Source organism: Pseudochaenichthys georgianus, chromosome 8 (genome assembly GCF_902827115.2).
Source record: "Pseudochaenichthys georgianus chromosome 8, fPseGeo1.2, whole genome shotgun sequence".
In the NCBI taxonomy this organism is placed as follows: Eukaryota; Metazoa; Chordata; class Actinopteri; order Perciformes; family Channichthyidae; genus Pseudochaenichthys; species Pseudochaenichthys georgianus.
In genome coordinates, this window is record NC_047510.2 from 10,869,902 (window position 1) to 10,886,743 (window position 16,842).

The 16,842-nt window shown below is 39.6% G+C and overlaps 4 protein-coding genes across 5 annotated transcripts; 3 read left to right on the forward strand and 1 right to left on the reverse strand.

The window, feature by feature from the left end:
- Positions 1 to 4: 4 nt before the first annotated feature.
- Positions 5 to 7,247, forward strand: cdip1 (cell death-inducing p53 target 1). Of its 2 annotated transcripts, none has more exons than XM_034088967.1 (6): positions 5 to 79; positions 954 to 1,063; positions 3,196 to 3,334; positions 3,531 to 3,680; positions 4,259 to 4,523; positions 5,451 to 7,247. In XM_034088967.1, the coding sequence occupies exons 2-6, from the start codon at positions 986 to 988 to the stop codon at positions 5,560 to 5,562; spliced, it is 744 nt and encodes a 247-aa protein (XP_033944858.1). In that variant the 5' UTR covers positions 5 to 79; positions 954 to 985; the 3' UTR covers positions 5,563 to 7,247. The 2 variants fall into 2 exon arrangements, with proteins under 2 accessions (XP_033944858.1, XP_033944859.1); XM_034088968.2 differs by lacking the exon at positions 5 to 79 and adding an exon at positions 2,471 to 2,522 and having other exon boundaries at positions 974 to 1,063.
- polr3k (polymerase (RNA) III (DNA directed) polypeptide K) lies at positions 7,247 to 10,272 on the reverse strand. The gene is made up of 3 exons (XM_034088969.2): positions 10,021 to 10,272; positions 9,215 to 9,302; positions 7,247 to 7,608 (listed from the first exon to the last, which is right to left on the reverse strand). Exons 1-3 carry the CDS (start codon positions 10,129 to 10,131, stop codon positions 7,481 to 7,483), a joined length of 327 nt encoding a protein of 108 aa, XP_033944860.1. The 5' UTR covers positions 10,132 to 10,272; the 3' UTR covers positions 7,247 to 7,480.
- A 215-nt stretch (positions 10,273 to 10,487) lies between these two features.
- On the forward strand, positions 10,488 to 12,752 carry snrnp25 (small nuclear ribonucleoprotein 25). Its single transcript, XM_034089578.2, has 5 exons — positions 10,488 to 10,883; positions 11,823 to 11,913; positions 12,106 to 12,211; positions 12,306 to 12,380; positions 12,455 to 12,752. The coding sequence occupies exons 1-5, from the start codon at positions 10,662 to 10,664 to the stop codon at positions 12,510 to 12,512; spliced, it is 552 nt and encodes a 183-aa protein (XP_033945469.1). The 5' UTR covers positions 10,488 to 10,661; the 3' UTR covers positions 12,513 to 12,752.
- Positions 12,753 to 12,817: 65 nt separating this feature from the next.
- On the forward strand, positions 12,818 to 16,813 carry LOC117451328 (uncharacterized). Its single transcript, XM_034089577.2, has 6 exons — positions 12,818 to 12,925; positions 13,709 to 13,858; positions 13,994 to 14,128; positions 14,197 to 14,268; positions 15,093 to 15,240; positions 15,369 to 16,813. The coding sequence occupies exons 1-6, from the start codon at positions 12,844 to 12,846 to the stop codon at positions 15,475 to 15,477; spliced, it is 696 nt and encodes a 231-aa protein (XP_033945468.1). The 5' UTR covers positions 12,818 to 12,843; the 3' UTR covers positions 15,478 to 16,813.
- The last annotated feature ends 29 nt before the right edge of the window (positions 16,814 to 16,842 follow it).

The following is a 16,842-nucleotide window of genomic DNA, read 5'->3' on the forward strand; positions in this document are numbered from 1 at the left end:
ATGAGCCTGGATTACTGACGGCTTGGTGCACTGCACACTGCCACCAACTCTAAACTTGAAATATAACACACCGTTGAAGGTTAATATAATATCATAATCTTTGAATACATTTAGCATGTTTTATGTTTAGTAGCAAAGTGTGTTTATATTATGTAGAGGCAAGCTTATGTATTTAAGTCATACCTTCTTTTTAAAGATAATTGTACAAAACTACAGCTGTTAATAATATTTAATAAGATTACTTTTCATATTTTCAATGATTCATAGGCCTATAAATTGTCAATGTTAAAAGAAAAGCCCAGCCCAGGTTGTAATTTGTACATTTCCGTGTCACTTTAAAGCACTAATAACATACTCACAACTAGACTACAAAATTAATATAAAGTCTGCAACATTTTAACCAAACCAAACCTCAACTCCAGAGGGTTAGAGAGGGAGACAATGAAGTTAGATTATTATAAATATACGCATAACTGTGCAAAATAGTACTTTCGATCTAGTAAACAGTAACACTGACTAACTAATTTCTAGTTAAGACTATACGAACGTGACGTGTCCACTGCCTTCTCTAAGAGAAACTTAGTGGGGTCGAAACAATCGTTATCAATACAAAACATGTATAAAACATATAAAACTCATGTTTATAGCTTGACTATAACAGCATATTGATGCATTAAACAGTTTGATGACTGTGATTGTAATATTTTAACCAGTCTCACGTCACCTGCTAGAAATGTTAAAGCTGGCGTCAACGGTTAACACTTCCGGTGAACACATTCAAAATAAATGACTTTATCCATTTGTATTTGTTGTTGTTGTTTTGATATTTTTGTATTAGTATTATTTAATATTTACATGTTAAGGTAATCATTTGAATGCAACTCAACTCAAAACAGAACAATTCAAGGAAGATGTATTTTTTTTTAACAATTCCCTTTTCTTTTACATCATAGTTAATTACGTGGGTGTAAATCCGTTCTAACGGATGTTGACTCGGAGCTGCAAACGTCAAACAACTTCAGCAACGACCGCGGGTGACAGGCAGAGTCTCTCTCTGAAGCAGGTAATTTGTCTTTCAGCACCATGACAGCTGCATCATTTCGGTCACGACCAGATATTATGTTTCATAACGCGACAGCTGTGTAGCATTTTAACGGGCATGTTTCGGGGCAGTCAGTCAGTTGTTGCAGTCTAGAATGGCGACGCTAGCTAGCTAACGACGGCTAGCCAACATGTTTTCTCAGACTGAACAAGCACACTCTTGTTGTCTTTCAAATTACCAGCTAAGAACAAACAAACGCTCGCTGTCATTCTTATTTCTCACCCTATTTTTAAAAGCCGTGTTAGACAAATGGCCTAAGACGTGTCTTTAAGCCAACACTAGTGATGCGAACACCACTGCGCTTATCTGCGTTACGTTAGCCGCGTTAACGTTAATGATAATGCGAGGTGTTTGCACTAGATACACGGCCCCACTCAAGTTTACATTCATGCTGTTTACAGCTAGCCCCCGTTACGTCACTAAGTTATTCATGGTTAGTTGTGCAAGTAGCTTTGAGCTGGATTATCTTGGGAAGGATTAAAACAAACATCAGCTAGCTAACGTTAGCTCGTAGGTTAGTTTAGAAGCATTGGCGTTAATTTATGAGAAATGACTCCCAGTACATTTGAATAAGGGTTCAGTTATTGTCCTACAAAAAGGTAGCTTCATAAAGTCTTGTGCAATGGTGTTCCTCTTTTTGGTTTCTCTCAGCTGGTTATTTCCAGAGCCCAGGAGGCAGCTCTGCAGTCTTGGGCTCTGGCCCATTTGATAGAGGACTTAGGTCATTTCTGAAATGATTGAGATTTGAAATATAGATACTTCAATCTCTCTGAGAGAACACTGTTGAGTGATACATGCCCTTGCAATTCCCCTCCAAACAATGATTCACCAGCTTTTGCTTCTCTCTATTCTCTCTATTATTGCGCCAGAAATGACGCCACTGTGTATTGAAGTGATCAACTTTAGTAGTAAGCAGTTATTGGTTTATTATATATGTTTTACTAACACAACAATACCATAATCAGCTGAAGAAAAAACATGATCTTCAAGAATACGATTTTTATCATAGCCAAAGAAGTGACTTTGAATGACATCTATCCATCTCATCACTTCTTATTTAATTGCATTAGCAATTTATGTAGCTTTTTTTGGAGTGATATTTTTACAGAAGATCTTTTTTGTCTTTCAGTGTCAACCTGTACAGTTTCAGGAAATGTTATGCAAATTAAAGCTGGAGGTCTTACGAAGGAAGGAAAGATGGATTTTGTGCTAAATAACTTGTTTTCTTTGGAGAAAAGAGTTAATTTATAGATGAAATACTTGAATGTTAAGGCCCATATAGAAGCACTCAGATGTTGGGCAACGCAGCCTCTTTTGTGACATTGTTATTGTTATTAATGCAATTTTTACATTGTTGTCATATTACAGGTCCAAGTGCATTTGCCAGATTCCTCAGACGGGATCTTTCTTTTGGTAGCAGGTAATGATCTTTCTCCGTATTAGCAGCAATAATAAACCACAGAAAAGCAGCAACATTTAGTCTAAATGAAAGTGATAGTGATTTTTCACAAAGGTAGTTTTTATTTCAGGCCTGTTGTTCTTGACTCTACGCAGGTGTTATTCTGTAATTCTACTTTTACAGTTTACACACAAACTGTCACTGTGTTACAATCTACACTTTCCTGTTTGGCTACCTTTTGAAAAAGGAAATGCCTTGCGCCACTAACCGTGAAGAAACTGAAAGAGCCCCTTCCTGTTTCCCTCACTTACACATGTTCTCCCCCAGTGCATGCAGTTTCACAATGCTCTGTTATGTAATGTTCAGATGTACCGGTAGCTCTCTCCAGCCAAGCCATCCTTTTTGTCTTAGTTTGTAATCATTTTAAAAGCGCAGTTTTGAAAGGCTTTACATTGTCATGTTCACAAATCAATGATAGTAGAGGGTGTTCCAATCAACCAGGGCATCACAACGCGTGAACAACAAAATGTCACTGCGTTTTACTCGGTTGCTTTATTTGCAGACTGACATCAGCAGTTACACGGAGTACTTCATCAGCCTCTCTGCCTGCTGTTGGAACAGTTTACAACCTGGGAGGAGTCTGTGTCGGAGAGTAATGAGCTCAAACTGGGCATGTGTTTTTCTCTTCTCACAGAATAAAGAGTTGAGAGGGGAGCACCGTGTCCAACCCCTTTCCCTATACAGACATCCGGCCAGAATGTCCAGTGATCCTCCTCCTCCGTACCCCGGGGGTCCCAGCGCCCCCCTCCTTGAGGAGAAGAATGGACAACCTGGTAATAAAACCAAGCACGCAGGATTGTGGTGAATGGTAACAGGCACAGATGCAGTGTGTGGCCACATTTAAATCGTTGTGACTTGAATCAGATGTCACCATGGAGATTTTAATACTAGTCTCTGAGTTTGTTAAAACTTCTGATTTGCCATCCTATCAACTTAACACCTTTTTTCCCCTTTGTGTTATCTTTGCAGTTCCTTTGAGGAATGCTCCGATACAGGGACAGCCCTTACCTCCAGACTATGGCCCTCCACCCTATGAGGCCACAAACCCCGGCTTCCTGCCCCCCCATGTTCCTGGAGACGGACCCATGCCCATGCCCATGCCCATGCCTCTACCCCAAGGTGCTGCAGACATTTTGCGACATACAAAAACATCGTAAACACACTTGATGTAATGTTCAGCACAAATGAATCTGCATTTAATGAATTGACCATTCACTGATTCTTCAAGGTTACACTACAGCAAACTGTCTCATCACATTTAAAGCTTTTTAAAGAAGGTCTATCATACAGACATTTGTCAGTACATTTTTCCCAAATCCACATGAACCACTGTTCACATGAGCAAACATTAAATGCAGCTCTGACTTAATGAATGCTTGCCTCGTACTCACAGTTGGAAGGAACACCGTAAAGAAGTAGAACTTACAGCTCAGCAAACTCTAAGGAAAACGATGAAGCCAACTCCACCAATCTGTTTAAACTAAATATTCCCTGGTCTAAAAAAGAAAAACCGCCGAATCTGTCAGCATGTCGATCCTTACTAAACCTCTTTGTAACCGATAGGCTTCCAACAACTTTGCTGCAGAGTAATTATAAAGCTGGAAATGGTTGTTTGGTCTTGGCATTATTTATTACCATTGCACAATTATCAGGAAAATGCTGATGCAGTATATTAAGTGCTGCTTCCTCCTGTACAGGTGGCCACTACCCGCCCGGTCACTTTCCGATGCCGGGACCCATGGGCCCTGGTCCCAGTCACTTTGTCCACATGGGGGGGCACACAGCCACCGTCCTGGCTCCTCCTGGAGCTGCCACCACTGTGACCGTCCTGCAGGGGGAGATGTTCCAGACCAACCCGGTGCAGACTGTGTGTCCGCACTGTCAGCAGGCCATCGTCACCCGCATCTCCCACGATGTGGGCCTCATGAACACACTCTTCTGCCTCTTCTGCTTCTTTGTAGGGTGAGTAGAAGACTGATTAAAGGCACCGAAGAGCACCTTTTTGCATCCTTGGAAGGCCTTTGTTGAATAGGTATCACTTAGGACTTCTTTTGAAAGAGTGAAATAATGAAGGGATTTCATGGCTGGGCGAATGAATGCCTTCTGGGTGTTTCAAACATTACACTTATTCATATCATTGAGTCAGAACCTCAAGCTTGCCATTGGGTTTTATTAAAACCTAAATTGATAAACACTTTGATTTAAAGTATGCAAAATTACTGTGTCAGAAAGTAGGGCTGCAACTACGATTGTTTTATAAATGTATCAATTGTTTTACTGTCTACAAAATGCCAGAAAACACTGAAAAATGCCCTTTCCATTTTCTAAAAGTCAAAGACAATGTCTCTAACTTTTAGAAACCGGAAACCTCCATATGCTAGAAATACAGCATCTTCATGAACATCTAACAATTTATCGATTTTCAAAATAGTTCCCAATTTCTCCGTTGATCGACTCTGTGACTAACGTTGCTCAAACTCCGAATGATGCCTTTGAAGTGTTCACTCTGCCTGTTCTCGGTAACCCGTCTGCATCAAAGCCAGTGCGCCACTTCATGGTTTGGCACATGCAAATACCGTTTCTGTTCTAGACTACATGTACAGACATCTGGTGGGGACAGTTTCACAATTCCTATTTTGTATTATGCACACAGACCTGTATTTGAGTAGGATCCCTATAGTTTTGTATCTACACTTCATTTATAACATGTTAACAGAAGCTGTCCTCATGAATGCAGAACAGACACAGGCTACTAGTTACTGAAGTTGCTCCTATCACAAGAGTTCTGCTGAATCCTGCATGTTCAGCAGAAACGTTTGATTTCATTGGATTTAACATCAACAATCATATGCAGGTGTCTTAATGTGCCATTTCTCCCCCCCCCCCCAGGTGTGATCTGGGCTGCTGCTTGATTCCCTGTCTGATTGACGACCTGAAGGATGTGACACACACCTGCCCGTACTGTAAGGGCTACATTTACACATTCAAGCGTATATGCTAACCACCGACAGAAGTATGCAACAGAGACGCGTGTGTACACACACACACACACACACACACACACACACACACACACACACACACACACACACACACACACACACACACACACACACACACACACACACACACACACACACACAGAGCTCCTCCTGCTGGTAGTAACATGCTTTCCCCTCCATTTTTGCAAAGTGTTGTGAAGCCCTATTAAATTGTAAGTGCAGTTTTCTCATTTGCTCACAGAGTATTTACTGTATATATATTTCAGCATAACTCTTTCATGTAAAAAACATGCATTTAAAATGTACAAATCTCACAGAAGATGTAGGACACTTAGATATCCGCAGAGGTGGATACGCAGCAGGCCCATTGGTGCATCTGGTCCTGTGTAGACACCTGAAGAAAAGGCTAGTGAAGTCACGCATGTGAATGGCAGAAGATACTGGGTCGAAACGGTCAGTTAGTGAAAGCTGTGAACATGGTCACTTTATTTATTAAATGCATCTGTGAATCTTGCTGAGAAGCAAACGTATTGAAGTCGAACATGCTGGGTTAGCTTTGTTATTTTTTTCCTGTATTTATTTCAGATATTCTATCCACTAGCTTAACATGTTAATATTGATAACTGTGAACATGTTTGTCTGTTTCCGATCTTTGCTCTAACAAACCTAGTGTTTTCCTTTGAATCATTATCCCGTACTGAATGTGAGCAAACTAACGAACCATTTTAAACGGATGTATTTGCTTGTTTAGGAATGCCCAAGATTCATGTTACGTTCTATATTTATTAATCTTCTGGGCTTTCAGTCAGTAGTCACACATATTTAGTGATTTACAGTCCTGCCCTCTGTCCATTATGTACTTATTTGATAGTAAATCAAACATTTGCACTTTAAGTTGCCCTCTGATGCATTCATCCACCTCGTTAGTGTGTGGGAGATTTGAGGATTCACAGCGTCATCTCACGAGTACAAGCAGTGTAACATTTAGGTAGACTTTAAGTAGAGGTGTAGTTACTTAACGAGACACACTGCATGGCATCTTGGCAATCTTACGTCCTCTAAGACCATGTTGGCAAACAAATGACCGTGGTGCATCACCATCATCATCATCATCATCATCATCATATGTTTAGCCTGTAACCCTCCTAGTAATGGCATCAGCCCTTAAGATTACCTGCATTGTTCAGATGCATGTTAGAAAACAAATACCGAGGTACTTTGACTAATACTAAATAGTGAACATCTGTTAGGAATAAGCTTCTAATAAATGATTGTATCAGATATCCTGCAACATAACAATGTGATTCCATAGAGATGACTAACAATGGAACATGCATCGTGTGCCCACCACAGCATGCTCAAGCTGCCCACCACCCTCTCTCACAATGTGCAGTTTGTCTGCATGAGCCACACCTCAAAACAAAGAATTGTCACTGGCTAGTTCCTGGACTCTATGTGCATTGGATTCTTTTTCTTCTTCTTGAGGCTAGCTAAACTGCGAGAAAGTGAATTTTGATTTGAAGGATTGCATTGAACTTTTAATACGCAGTACTGTATGCCATTCTTGTGCATAATGCTGGTCTGCATTGCTCTCTAAATGTCTGTGATATGTATAACTATGTCAACATTTGTTTGACTGTTGTATACAGGTACTATTTTATCAATAAAAATCAGAACATGATGATTGATGAAACTCATTTTAATGTTGTTTGGAAAATGAACTATGTCTGCAAAGTAAAACATGTATGGAGATCTCACCTGCAAACACAACATAAATGGGAATCATCAGAAGAATGCCCGAAACTACCAGAGCCCGTTAACAATAGATATAGGCTTACCAAGCTAAGTCTGAAGGTAGTATCTTTGCCAAATAAACATCATTTTTATATTAAATACAATTTCCAAGGTGCTAATCCTTCAGTCTCTCCATCTGTGTCCACACTGGGCCTGGCAGCATTTGTAGAAGGTCGTCATCGGTTCATCAGCTGATCTGGTCTGAATCTGCATGAAATACGCCCGCAAATGCCCACACTTTGGACACGTTTCTGTAAAGTGATACAAGCAGAATGAAACGTCAGTCACTGCAGCCACCTTTGGTTTGTGCTGTGTCAAAGAGAAGACCGGGTTGAGACGATAAAGTCAATCAAAATATTAAGATTAAAACAACATCATCTCCAAATCTGTGTGTATGCACATTTGATTACAAATAACAGCATTTCCAATTGTAAGAGGTGAATTAGTGCTGAGATTATACTAGAAATGTTATGTATTCAATTAAAGAAAAAACAAAACCCAGACCACATGTATGAACGTCATGTGCTACAAAGAAAACAATCTATGGAAGAGTAAACAATGTCAGCGAGGACATGTGGGAATGACAGCTTTAAACAATAATAAAAAGCAAAGCCATTATGTAATAGAGAAAATGCAGGGTTTTTGAGGTGGCAGACAACAGATCTAAGATTACTGGGCCGTATCTCATTTCAAAGATTTCGACTCCTTGGTCCTCCGGTAGTGACCCGGAAATGAATTTCAGTGCGCCATGTTGAAGGAAGGACATCTAATTTCTCTAAATGCACTTCGAGGACCGAGCATCGAGCGTCGAGGAGGCTCTCTGGAGGAGCTCTAACCGAGGATACACTGACGGGTCCTCCACGGCTGCTTCGCGGATGCATTTCCGGGAACAGAGATATTTCAAAGAGTCGTGACGCACGGCCGGACTGATCTCAGCCAATGACAGCTCTGCATGCATCCCCATGATATTATTTTATTAACTCCTTTCTTCGCTATGCGATGTTTCCAGTAAGAACAGCTGGGAGGTCCGTGCAGAAAGCAGAGCAGTGTGTAGAATGTATATGACTCAGTATAACAGGCCTACATTACTCGCTGTATTTGCTGTAGTTTAGTAGATATCTACAAACAAAGAGTCGATATTTTTCTAAAACCATTTAGTGCTTCACATAATAAAATACACAACGGCTGTAGCCTGATTATGCTTTAGGAGCCGTAGGTGCGTGTGGTACAGTGTGTAGGTGTGTGTGGTACAGTCTGTACGTGTGTGGTGTGTGCGTAGATGCAGCGGACAGACAGGTCTCAGTTGGTTTGGTGTCCTCTGCTTACTTTTAACACTTGTAAATACAACTTTGGGCCCGTAATTTATTTTCCTCATTGTAGCGACTCTGGTAGTGTTACGTTATTATGAGAGTGCTCTCATACTTGTTTGATTCTGAAATTGTATATATTTATATAAATATATATATATATGTGTGTGTGTGTGTGTGTCCGCATCTGTAGCCTGTTATTGTCTCATTATACCGCACTGTGAATGAATCAAAGTAAATATATAAGTCATCATGAACACATCTGTCCATCAGACAGAGGGCTGCTGTGCCTTCGGTCATCATTAATGGACGTCTCTTTAAAATGACCGCTCAGAGGAGAGGAGTTCTCATTTCTCTAACTGCCTGCTGCTTCCCCTCCTCTCTCCTCGGTTCCCCTCCTCGGCTCCTCCGCTCGCATCTCCTGTGGGCAGGACTAAGTCTCGAGGATAGGAGTCGAGGAGGGGAATCTCAGAAATGAGATACAGCCCTGGTCTCTGGTATAATCATCAACTAAAGCCTTAATACTGTGGATCGTTTTCATGTCACTTACCAGGAGTTGAGTCAACGTTTTCCCAAGCTGCAGCGCCACCAAGAACATCATCCACCTCTTTCAGCTTAGGAAAGTTCCTGTAATTTACCTGTAGAAAAACACAGCCACGTGTGAGCCAGCAGTACCATCTTTAGGACAAAATCAAGTTGAAAAAAGTCATGGTATAGTTTGTCGAAAATAAATAAAAAAACACATAGCAAAATATGCAAAAAAAGTATAGTATGTCAGAAATGTGTGAAAAAACAACAACACAGTATAGTATGTCGCAAATATGTAAAAAAAATAAACAGTATACATATAGCATGTTTAACATATTCAAATAAAATCTAATAGAATCTGAAAATTCGACATAGTATGTCGAAAATATGCACACAAAAAGAGATAGTATAGTATTTCGAAAATTGAAAATGTACAAATAAATTGGCACTATTACTTACAAATAAATAAAAATAAAAGGTAATTGTATGGTGTTTCGAGAAAAGTCACAGCATACTATGCCAAACATATTTTAAAATGTCACAGCATATTATGTTAAAAGTCATGGCATAGTTTGTCGAAACTAAGAAAACAAGTCATTGTATACAGAATGAAAAAATTAATAGTTCAGTATGTCGAAAAATATGAGAAAAAGCCATAGTATAGTATGCAAACTAAAGTCTTAGGGTAGATTGTCGAAAATATCTTAGTGGAGTATGTCGAGGAAAAGTTACATGACACGTTACTTCCAAGCCAGGAAGGCCTTTTGATTTAACTAATATTTGATAACTAGAAATGACATGATGACATTTCATTCGAACATAACTCACCTTTCTTGTGATGTTGTGAACATACGGACAGGTGTTGCAGGCGAATCTCATGCACTTCTGTCCTTCCTCGACAATTAAAACATTCCCGCAGGTTGGACAAAAGAGAAGCATGTTCCCCACACATAAATGTAGCTAAACACTAAACCAACAAACTCAATAAGTATGGTTTTGTACACAACTAGCTTACTGCTTTAGTGTCCCTTGTGTACACTGGTGCATGTGGATCAGCGGAAGTGAAGCTGGTGCTACTCGTATTATCGGTCGTTTGGAAACGAAATATAATGAATGTGGCACTGACTTTATAATAATTAAACAACCACATCCCAAATAACTATCACTTTTAAAGAAACATTAATGAACATAAACATTTTGTCGTTTAATAAAACCGTTAAGAAGACTCTGAATTTAAGTCCACTTAGGGGGAACCATTTGACCTGAGCTGCGGTTTCCTTACGGTATGTCATTTCAGCACACCGTTTGTTTGTTTATTTCATGGCTTTTTTGCAGCAAAAATAATTCAAATTTAACAATGTTTTTCAACTGTCTTTGACACATTGTAGTCCTACGGTACATTTTATTTACTCTTACTTAGTTTTCTCATTTTATAGTTTTGCTATCCTGACAAACAGGCCTGTTGAATTATGTTTATGACGGAGGAGCAGAGTGAGGAAGCTCCTGGAGGAGGACTGTCTGTAAAAGAGGAAGATGTGGAAAAAGAGAATGTGACCGAGATGGCAGCTTTAGACGAAGAAGAAGAGGAGGAAGACGAGGAGACTCTTCCTCACCCAGAGATCCTGGACATATTCGAGGAGGGTCTTGCTCAACTTGTTCAGGACCCTTTACTCTGTGATCTGCCAATTCAGGTCTGTGTGTCTGTATTACACAGGGCCGAGCACAGCCTTTTTGATGGGCAGGTGCTCAAGTTCAATCAATCAATCAATCAATGTTTATTTATATAGCCCAATATCACAAATGTTACATTTGTCTCAGTGGTCTTCACAGTTTGTACAGAATATCAGTATGACAATACGACACCCTCTGTCCTTAGACCCTCACATCGTACAAGGAAAAACTTCCAGAGAAAACCCAGTTTAAAGGGAAAAATGGGAGAAACCTCAGTGAGGGCAACAGAGGAGGGATCCCTCTCCCAGGACGGACAGACGTGCAATAGATGCCGTGTGTAAATCGAAGAGATAATGCATTTTACAGCATATAGACCGAATGTTAGGAAATGCATGTGTCTATAATAAGAAGATGAATCCACGAGGATGTCAGCAATCTTGTGGGAGCCATCAGTGAAGTAGTATGATGAGAGTCAGGCAGGACCGCAGAGGTTCAGCCACGACTCAAATCCAGAACTCAGGATAGAGGATCCAGGACACAGGACCGCAGCAACAGGATCAGGAAGTTGAGGATCAGGAAGCTGAGGGGGAACAGGGACCTTTAATTGGTCAAATTTACTTCCAACTGTTTCCATTGAATGTCAAACCACACATTCTAAGAGTACACCTCTCAAATCATGTATTTCTGGGAGAGTGAAAGATAAATACAATTTAATTGAGGTCAAAGTTTATTTTTTTCCAGGCCAACGTTTTTCTAGGTCATATTTTATTTATTTATTTATAGAAGGACCATGCATACAAAAACATTAATCGCAGCAAAGAGAAGAGATGCAATATGCCAGATTATAGCTAATAGCTAATTTCCATCTGTGGTCCTAGTGTCATATTCTTTTGATTATTGGGCAAACTTGTAAATTGTCTTTGAATTTGTTCCTGAAACCTGATCATCTTTATCTATAGGTAACTTTGGAGGAGGTTAATTCGCAGATCGCTTTGGAGTACGGCCAAGCCATGACAGTCAGGGTTGTAAAGGCTGACGGAGAGATTATGCGTAAGTGTTGAGTGTTTTGTTGAATTCTAAATGCGACTTTGGTCAAAGTACTGAAAACTGTCGTTCAATATGTGTTTTTGATCACATAACAATTACCATTTTTTTTTACTCCACAAGTTGCATTTAAACATTTACTATGTCTGTCTTTTTTCTTTTTATTAACCATCTACAAAATAAACGTTCCTCCCTTAGCGATAGTTGTGGTGCAAAATGCAACCGTCCTGGATCTGAAGAAGGCCATCCGCAGATTCATGGAGCTGAAACAACAGCGTGAAGGCGGAGTGAAACAAGTCAGCTGGTAAACATGCTCACAAACACTAAACCATAGAAGATATGTTAAATTAAGAAAACAGCCAAACCAAAAGCCACCGTTTGCTCTCTTTGTTTTACAGGAGATATGTGTGGAGAACGTTTCTGTTAATATTTCAAGGGGAAAAGCTTGACGATGACAAGATGAGGCTTAAGGAGTAAGTGCATGAAATAATCCCCTCTGTCACGTGTTCTCATCTGCTGCACCGTTTGACTTTGTTTCTCTGTTCAGCTACGGGATCCGAAACAGGGATGAAGTGACGTTCATGAAGAGACTCAGGAAAAAGTGAAACGACCCACCCAACGCTTGAAACGTCAGGCGAAAAACAAAGTTCCTGCAGTGTGTGCTGGGACCCCCTGCCACGCAGACATCAAGTGACTTTCACAAAGTTCTCATGAGTACGACTTGCTTCAGGCAGTCGGGACATCTTAGTATAAAATGAGCACGCTTCTTGAAGAGGCTACATGTAAATACATCTTGAGTTGTGATTTTGTAACGTTTTCTACAAACATTAAAACATATGAAAGTGTGTTGGTGTTTTACTTGCATGACAACAAGAGCATTCTGTAACATTTTCCAGAGAGGTCAGCTGTGAACTGAGGATTTGAATATTTCCTGGTATGAGTAAACACTACCAGCCTGTGTTGACCTGGTTTGAATATTATCTGTTCGAGAGACACTGGGAGCAGCTGATGAAATACGGTAACACATACATGATTCTCTTTAATATAAAATTATCTTCAACTGAGTTGTAATGTTATTAACTGTATGAAGATAGTAGTTAAATGGTATATAGTGTAGTAGTGAGTTATTATTATTTTACTTTTGCTTGCTCAAACCAGAATTTGTCTTGTACATTTAGTCTTTTCCTACCACCGTCTTGTTTTTGAAGGAAAAGCAATGTTTGATCAATATTCAGTATATCTTATTAATTACCACTACTTTTAAAATGCATTTAACATAGCATTACTATGAAATGTAGTAGAGCTAACGGACACTGAGTTAGCAGTATGTTTCAGTCGACCTTTGATCATAAGCAGTTTCTCTAATGTAAATGTATTCTGTATTGCTGACATTCCGAGCTGCACAGCAACATTGTGTCAATGTTTTAGCACATTTCTATTATTGGGTATCAACTGCAGTCTTTGATTACAAACGTTTGGTCTGCTAACATTTGCATGGGTGTGGTTCATTTGTCACATGGAAGATAAATAAGCAAAGGATACCTGCAAACATATTTTTCAAAATAGATCCTACGATTTAGTAGATAATCAATATTTTCTAACTTGTTCTTTATTTTGAGAAGATGTCATTCGACAAAAACTGGGTGACGGATTAATATATTTTAGGTAGTGCCAGTGAGCATTCTCACTGCAAAACCTAAACAATGTCTGCTACATTTTGAGGAGTTTTGCACTTCAAATGCATGAACCAAATATCAGTCCTTTGTTAAAAAAAGTCCAACAATTTCTCATGTCTCTTCAGCCTCCACCATGACTTCTTCAGACAGCGAGCTGAACAAGATTTCCACAGAGCTCAAACACCTTTCACTCAAGAGACAACAACTTCTGGAGAGGAAAAAACTCCAGTGCATATTTCAGGAGTTGAAGAATCGTGTTCAACTTGAACAGCCAGGTGATGTATAAATGAGCATTAAAGAAATGTCTATAAGTATTTGCAACAGGAGAATGAAGTAGCTATCTCACATATTCTGAATATTACATAATCAGCTATGCTATCTCATGCGAGTCACTTTTTTTATTTTCCTAGAGGAGGGTGACTCGTATCAGCATGAGATTGACAGCATTGATGACACACTGAATCAACTGGCGGAGAGGAAGGCAGAGCTCCAGAAGAACCACGACAACATGGTCTACGGGAACGATGAGAAGAACAGCCTGAAAGGTGTGTCCAAATGTACTGCAGCACACCGTTTCTCCATCATACTTATGTTGTGTTCCTTTTGTTGTTAGAGATCACCTCCGTCCAGAAGTTTGTGCCTGACGGTCCTGGGATTTTCTTTGTTGAGCACCCGGATTTTCTCGGTGAGTCAGTGAGGCTCTGATGCACATTTTTAACGGTTCAATTCAAGGCAGAACTTGCACACAGTCACTGTGTTGCTGTTATATCTACTGAGAATAATTTTCACCCCACTTCTGTCAGTAATCAGTGTAACATTTTCTTTTAAATGTTCTTTATTTTTCAGCTTCATCAGTGAAAACTATGTGATCAATTTAAGTCTATTTGTTTTACCCCCATGTGTTTTAAGAACAGTTGAAAAAAGGGTTTGTTTTAAAGGCCTTAAAAAAAAAAATCAGTAAACAACATTTGTTGTTGGTTTTTTTTCAGGAAGGGAGGGGGTTTGCAGGCAGAAATTAAAAGTCACCTGGTAAAAATATGAATTTAGCACATGGCCTCTGCCAGCCAGTCAAATGGCAGTTTACATCCATGTCTGTCCAAAATATAATGACTTTCTCCGATAGTAAAATGGTTTTGTGAGGTCACAGTGACCTCTGAGCCCTAAATTCTACTCACTTCATCAAGTTCCAAATTAAAGAGACATTTCTTCCTGGCGTTCCTGAGATATAGTGTTTAAACCTGAAAGCATGCGGTCACATGCTGGAGAAAATTAACTCATGTCTTACTTCATGCACCTGCAACTTTGTCGCACTTGTGTCAGTAAATGTAACCAGAATATGACCAGAATTATATCAGATAATTAATTAAATTACAATGTAAGTTACTGACACTTAACTGCGATTTTAATAGCTACCATTTTTCATAATGTTCCCTCCAGAAGTTTTAGATAAATATTAAGTTTGATTTTTGTTGGGAAAAAAAAGATTAGTTGTTGTTTTGTTCTTCACAGCGCCTACAGTGATTCTGGACGTGGAGAAGCTTCCCCCCCGCCCCACCAGGACGCAGTGTCCTGAGTGTGAGCAGTTCATCATGACAGAGACGTTTACCTCCATCAGCAGCGTCACCTGGCTCATGTGTTTCATGACGGCTTTAATTGGGTATGGAACCATTCCCTTCATCCCGGTGAAATATTGGCATGAGATGATTATTTAGCCTGTTATCATTGGTGCAGCCAGAGCCATGTTTCCAGGTCTGTTAACTTTTTATTTTGTTCCTTATTTTGCAGTTGCATTGCTGGTTGTTGCCTCATTCCCTTCTGCATGGATAGATTCAAATCCACCACACACAGATGTCCCAAGTGTCGAACGTCAATCATAACTATTAAACAGATGTGAGAGAAAAGCAGTTGGTAAGAACTTGAACCTGAAAGAGTAGCAGACTTAATAATGGTGATGTAGCATACAGCAGCACTTGCAGATTTGTTTGTGTTTCATGAGCACTGAATATGAGCGGTTGAAGGATGACGCTCATGTCAGAGGGACAAACTGGTGTCTGTATTTATCCTAGATGTATGGATATTTTAGACAAGGACATTACGTGACATCCATTTTGTCAAAGCAGACAAGCAGACCTCTAATTCAATCATTTTGAAATTATAATCTGCTTTTACAGGCTGATAAGTGAGTTTGTTTTTGGTGTTACCAGTTAATTAACGACACTAACATCTCATTATAGCACATGATCCTTTTAAAGAGTGACATTTAGATCGTCAGAAAAAGCACTAATGTTCTTATAGGATAACTATAAAAAAAGTGTCATCGTCATCAGTCCTTTTTACAGCACCTTCCTCTACATTCACATGAGTTTGTTAACAGTTCTTCCGATAACCTTCAGAGGCAGACAGTGAACTCCTTTAGAATGCAACAGTGGTGCATCATGCTGTGTATATGTGTATATGGTTACTTTGATACTAAATGTTATTTTTCTTATGCGGGAGGTCACCAATTACGCAAAATCCACTTTTTCATGTGTTTTGTACATACATGTGTGTCCTCTCTGTGTTAAGAGATTCGGAAAGCTTCAGGAAAAAAGATTCTCTCTTTTTTTGTCCCGATCCATTTATATAAAAACCTGTCTGAAAATCAGCTGATCAGATGTTGTCAACTCTGTGATGTGACAACTGTTTTATTGGTTGTGCAACCAGCCAATAACCAACCATGGTAACACCCACCTTATCACCTGAATCTCCTCCGAGAGCACCATTGTTTTTTTTTCAACCAATCATTTCGCAGAGGGGCGTGGCCAGCAGCAGCTCATGGCATTTTAAGGTACATACACATAATCTGCACTTTTGGAACAGGGCTGAAATAGAGGGGGTTATGGCATGCTACAATTATCTGTTTGGTATTTCGAGCCAAACACTTTGGAGACATGTTTTGTATAGATCTGGGACCTATAATATATTGTTTAAAAAGCATTTAATAGGGGACATTTTAATGAAAAGGAAAGCGGTCGGACCACAGACCTTTCTGTTGCAAAGGCTGGGTATGGCCAGCAGATGTCACTATAACACAGATCAACTGTATTGCTATTTTAGTGTGAGGTGAGTGAACAACCCAAATGAGCAGTGGTTCAGACTGATGGATGTTGTTTCTCCTCAGACTGTTGGTCTGTTGTTACATTGTAATGCACAGAGATGAATAAACTACCTAAACAAAAACCAAGCAGGCATGTATGGAATCATTTTAACCCATGAAGAG

Coding starts and splice junctions, on each gene's coding strand:
- polr3k (XM_034088969.2), bottom strand. CDS start 10,131: ATGCTTCTCTTTTGTCCAACCTGCGGGAATGTTTTAATTGTCGAGGAA. Junction 9,303..10,020: donor TTCACAACATCACAAGAAAG/GTGAGTTATGTT, acceptor GTTTTTCTACAG/GTAAATTACAGGAACTTTCC. Junction 7,609..9,214: donor AAACGTTGACTCAACTCCTG/GTAAGTGACATG, acceptor ATCACTTTACAG/AAACGTGTCCAAAGTGTGGG.
- cdip1 (XM_034088967.1), top strand. CDS start 986: ATGTTGACTCGGAGCTGCAAACGTCAAACAACTTCAGCAACGACCGCG. Junction 3,335..3,530: donor GGAGAAGAATGGACAACCTG/GTAATAAAACCA, acceptor TTATCTTTGCAG/TTCCTTTGAGGAATGCTCCG. Junction 3,681..4,258: donor GCCCATGCCTCTACCCCAAG/GTGCTGCAGACA, acceptor CCTCCTGTACAG/GTGGCCACTACCCGCCCGGT.
- snrnp25 (XM_034089578.2), top strand. CDS start 10,662: ATGTTTATGACGGAGGAGCAGAGTGAGGAAGCTCCTGGAGGAGGACTG. Junction 11,914..12,105: donor GGCTGACGGAGAGATTATGC/GTAAGTGTTGAG, acceptor TTCCTCCCTTAG/CGATAGTTGTGGTGCAAAAT. Junction 12,381..12,454: donor GACAAGATGAGGCTTAAGGA/GTAAGTGCATGA, acceptor TTCTCTGTTCAG/CTACGGGATCCGAAACAGGG.
- LOC117451328 (XM_034089577.2), top strand. CDS start 12,844: ATGAGTAAACACTACCAGCCTGTGTTGACCTGGTTTGAATATTATCTG. Junction 13,859..13,993: donor TGTTCAACTTGAACAGCCAG/GTGATGTATAAA, acceptor TTATTTTCCTAG/AGGAGGGTGACTCGTATCAG. Junction 14,269..15,092: donor TGAGCACCCGGATTTTCTCG/GTGAGTCAGTGA, acceptor TGTTCTTCACAG/CGCCTACAGTGATTCTGGAC.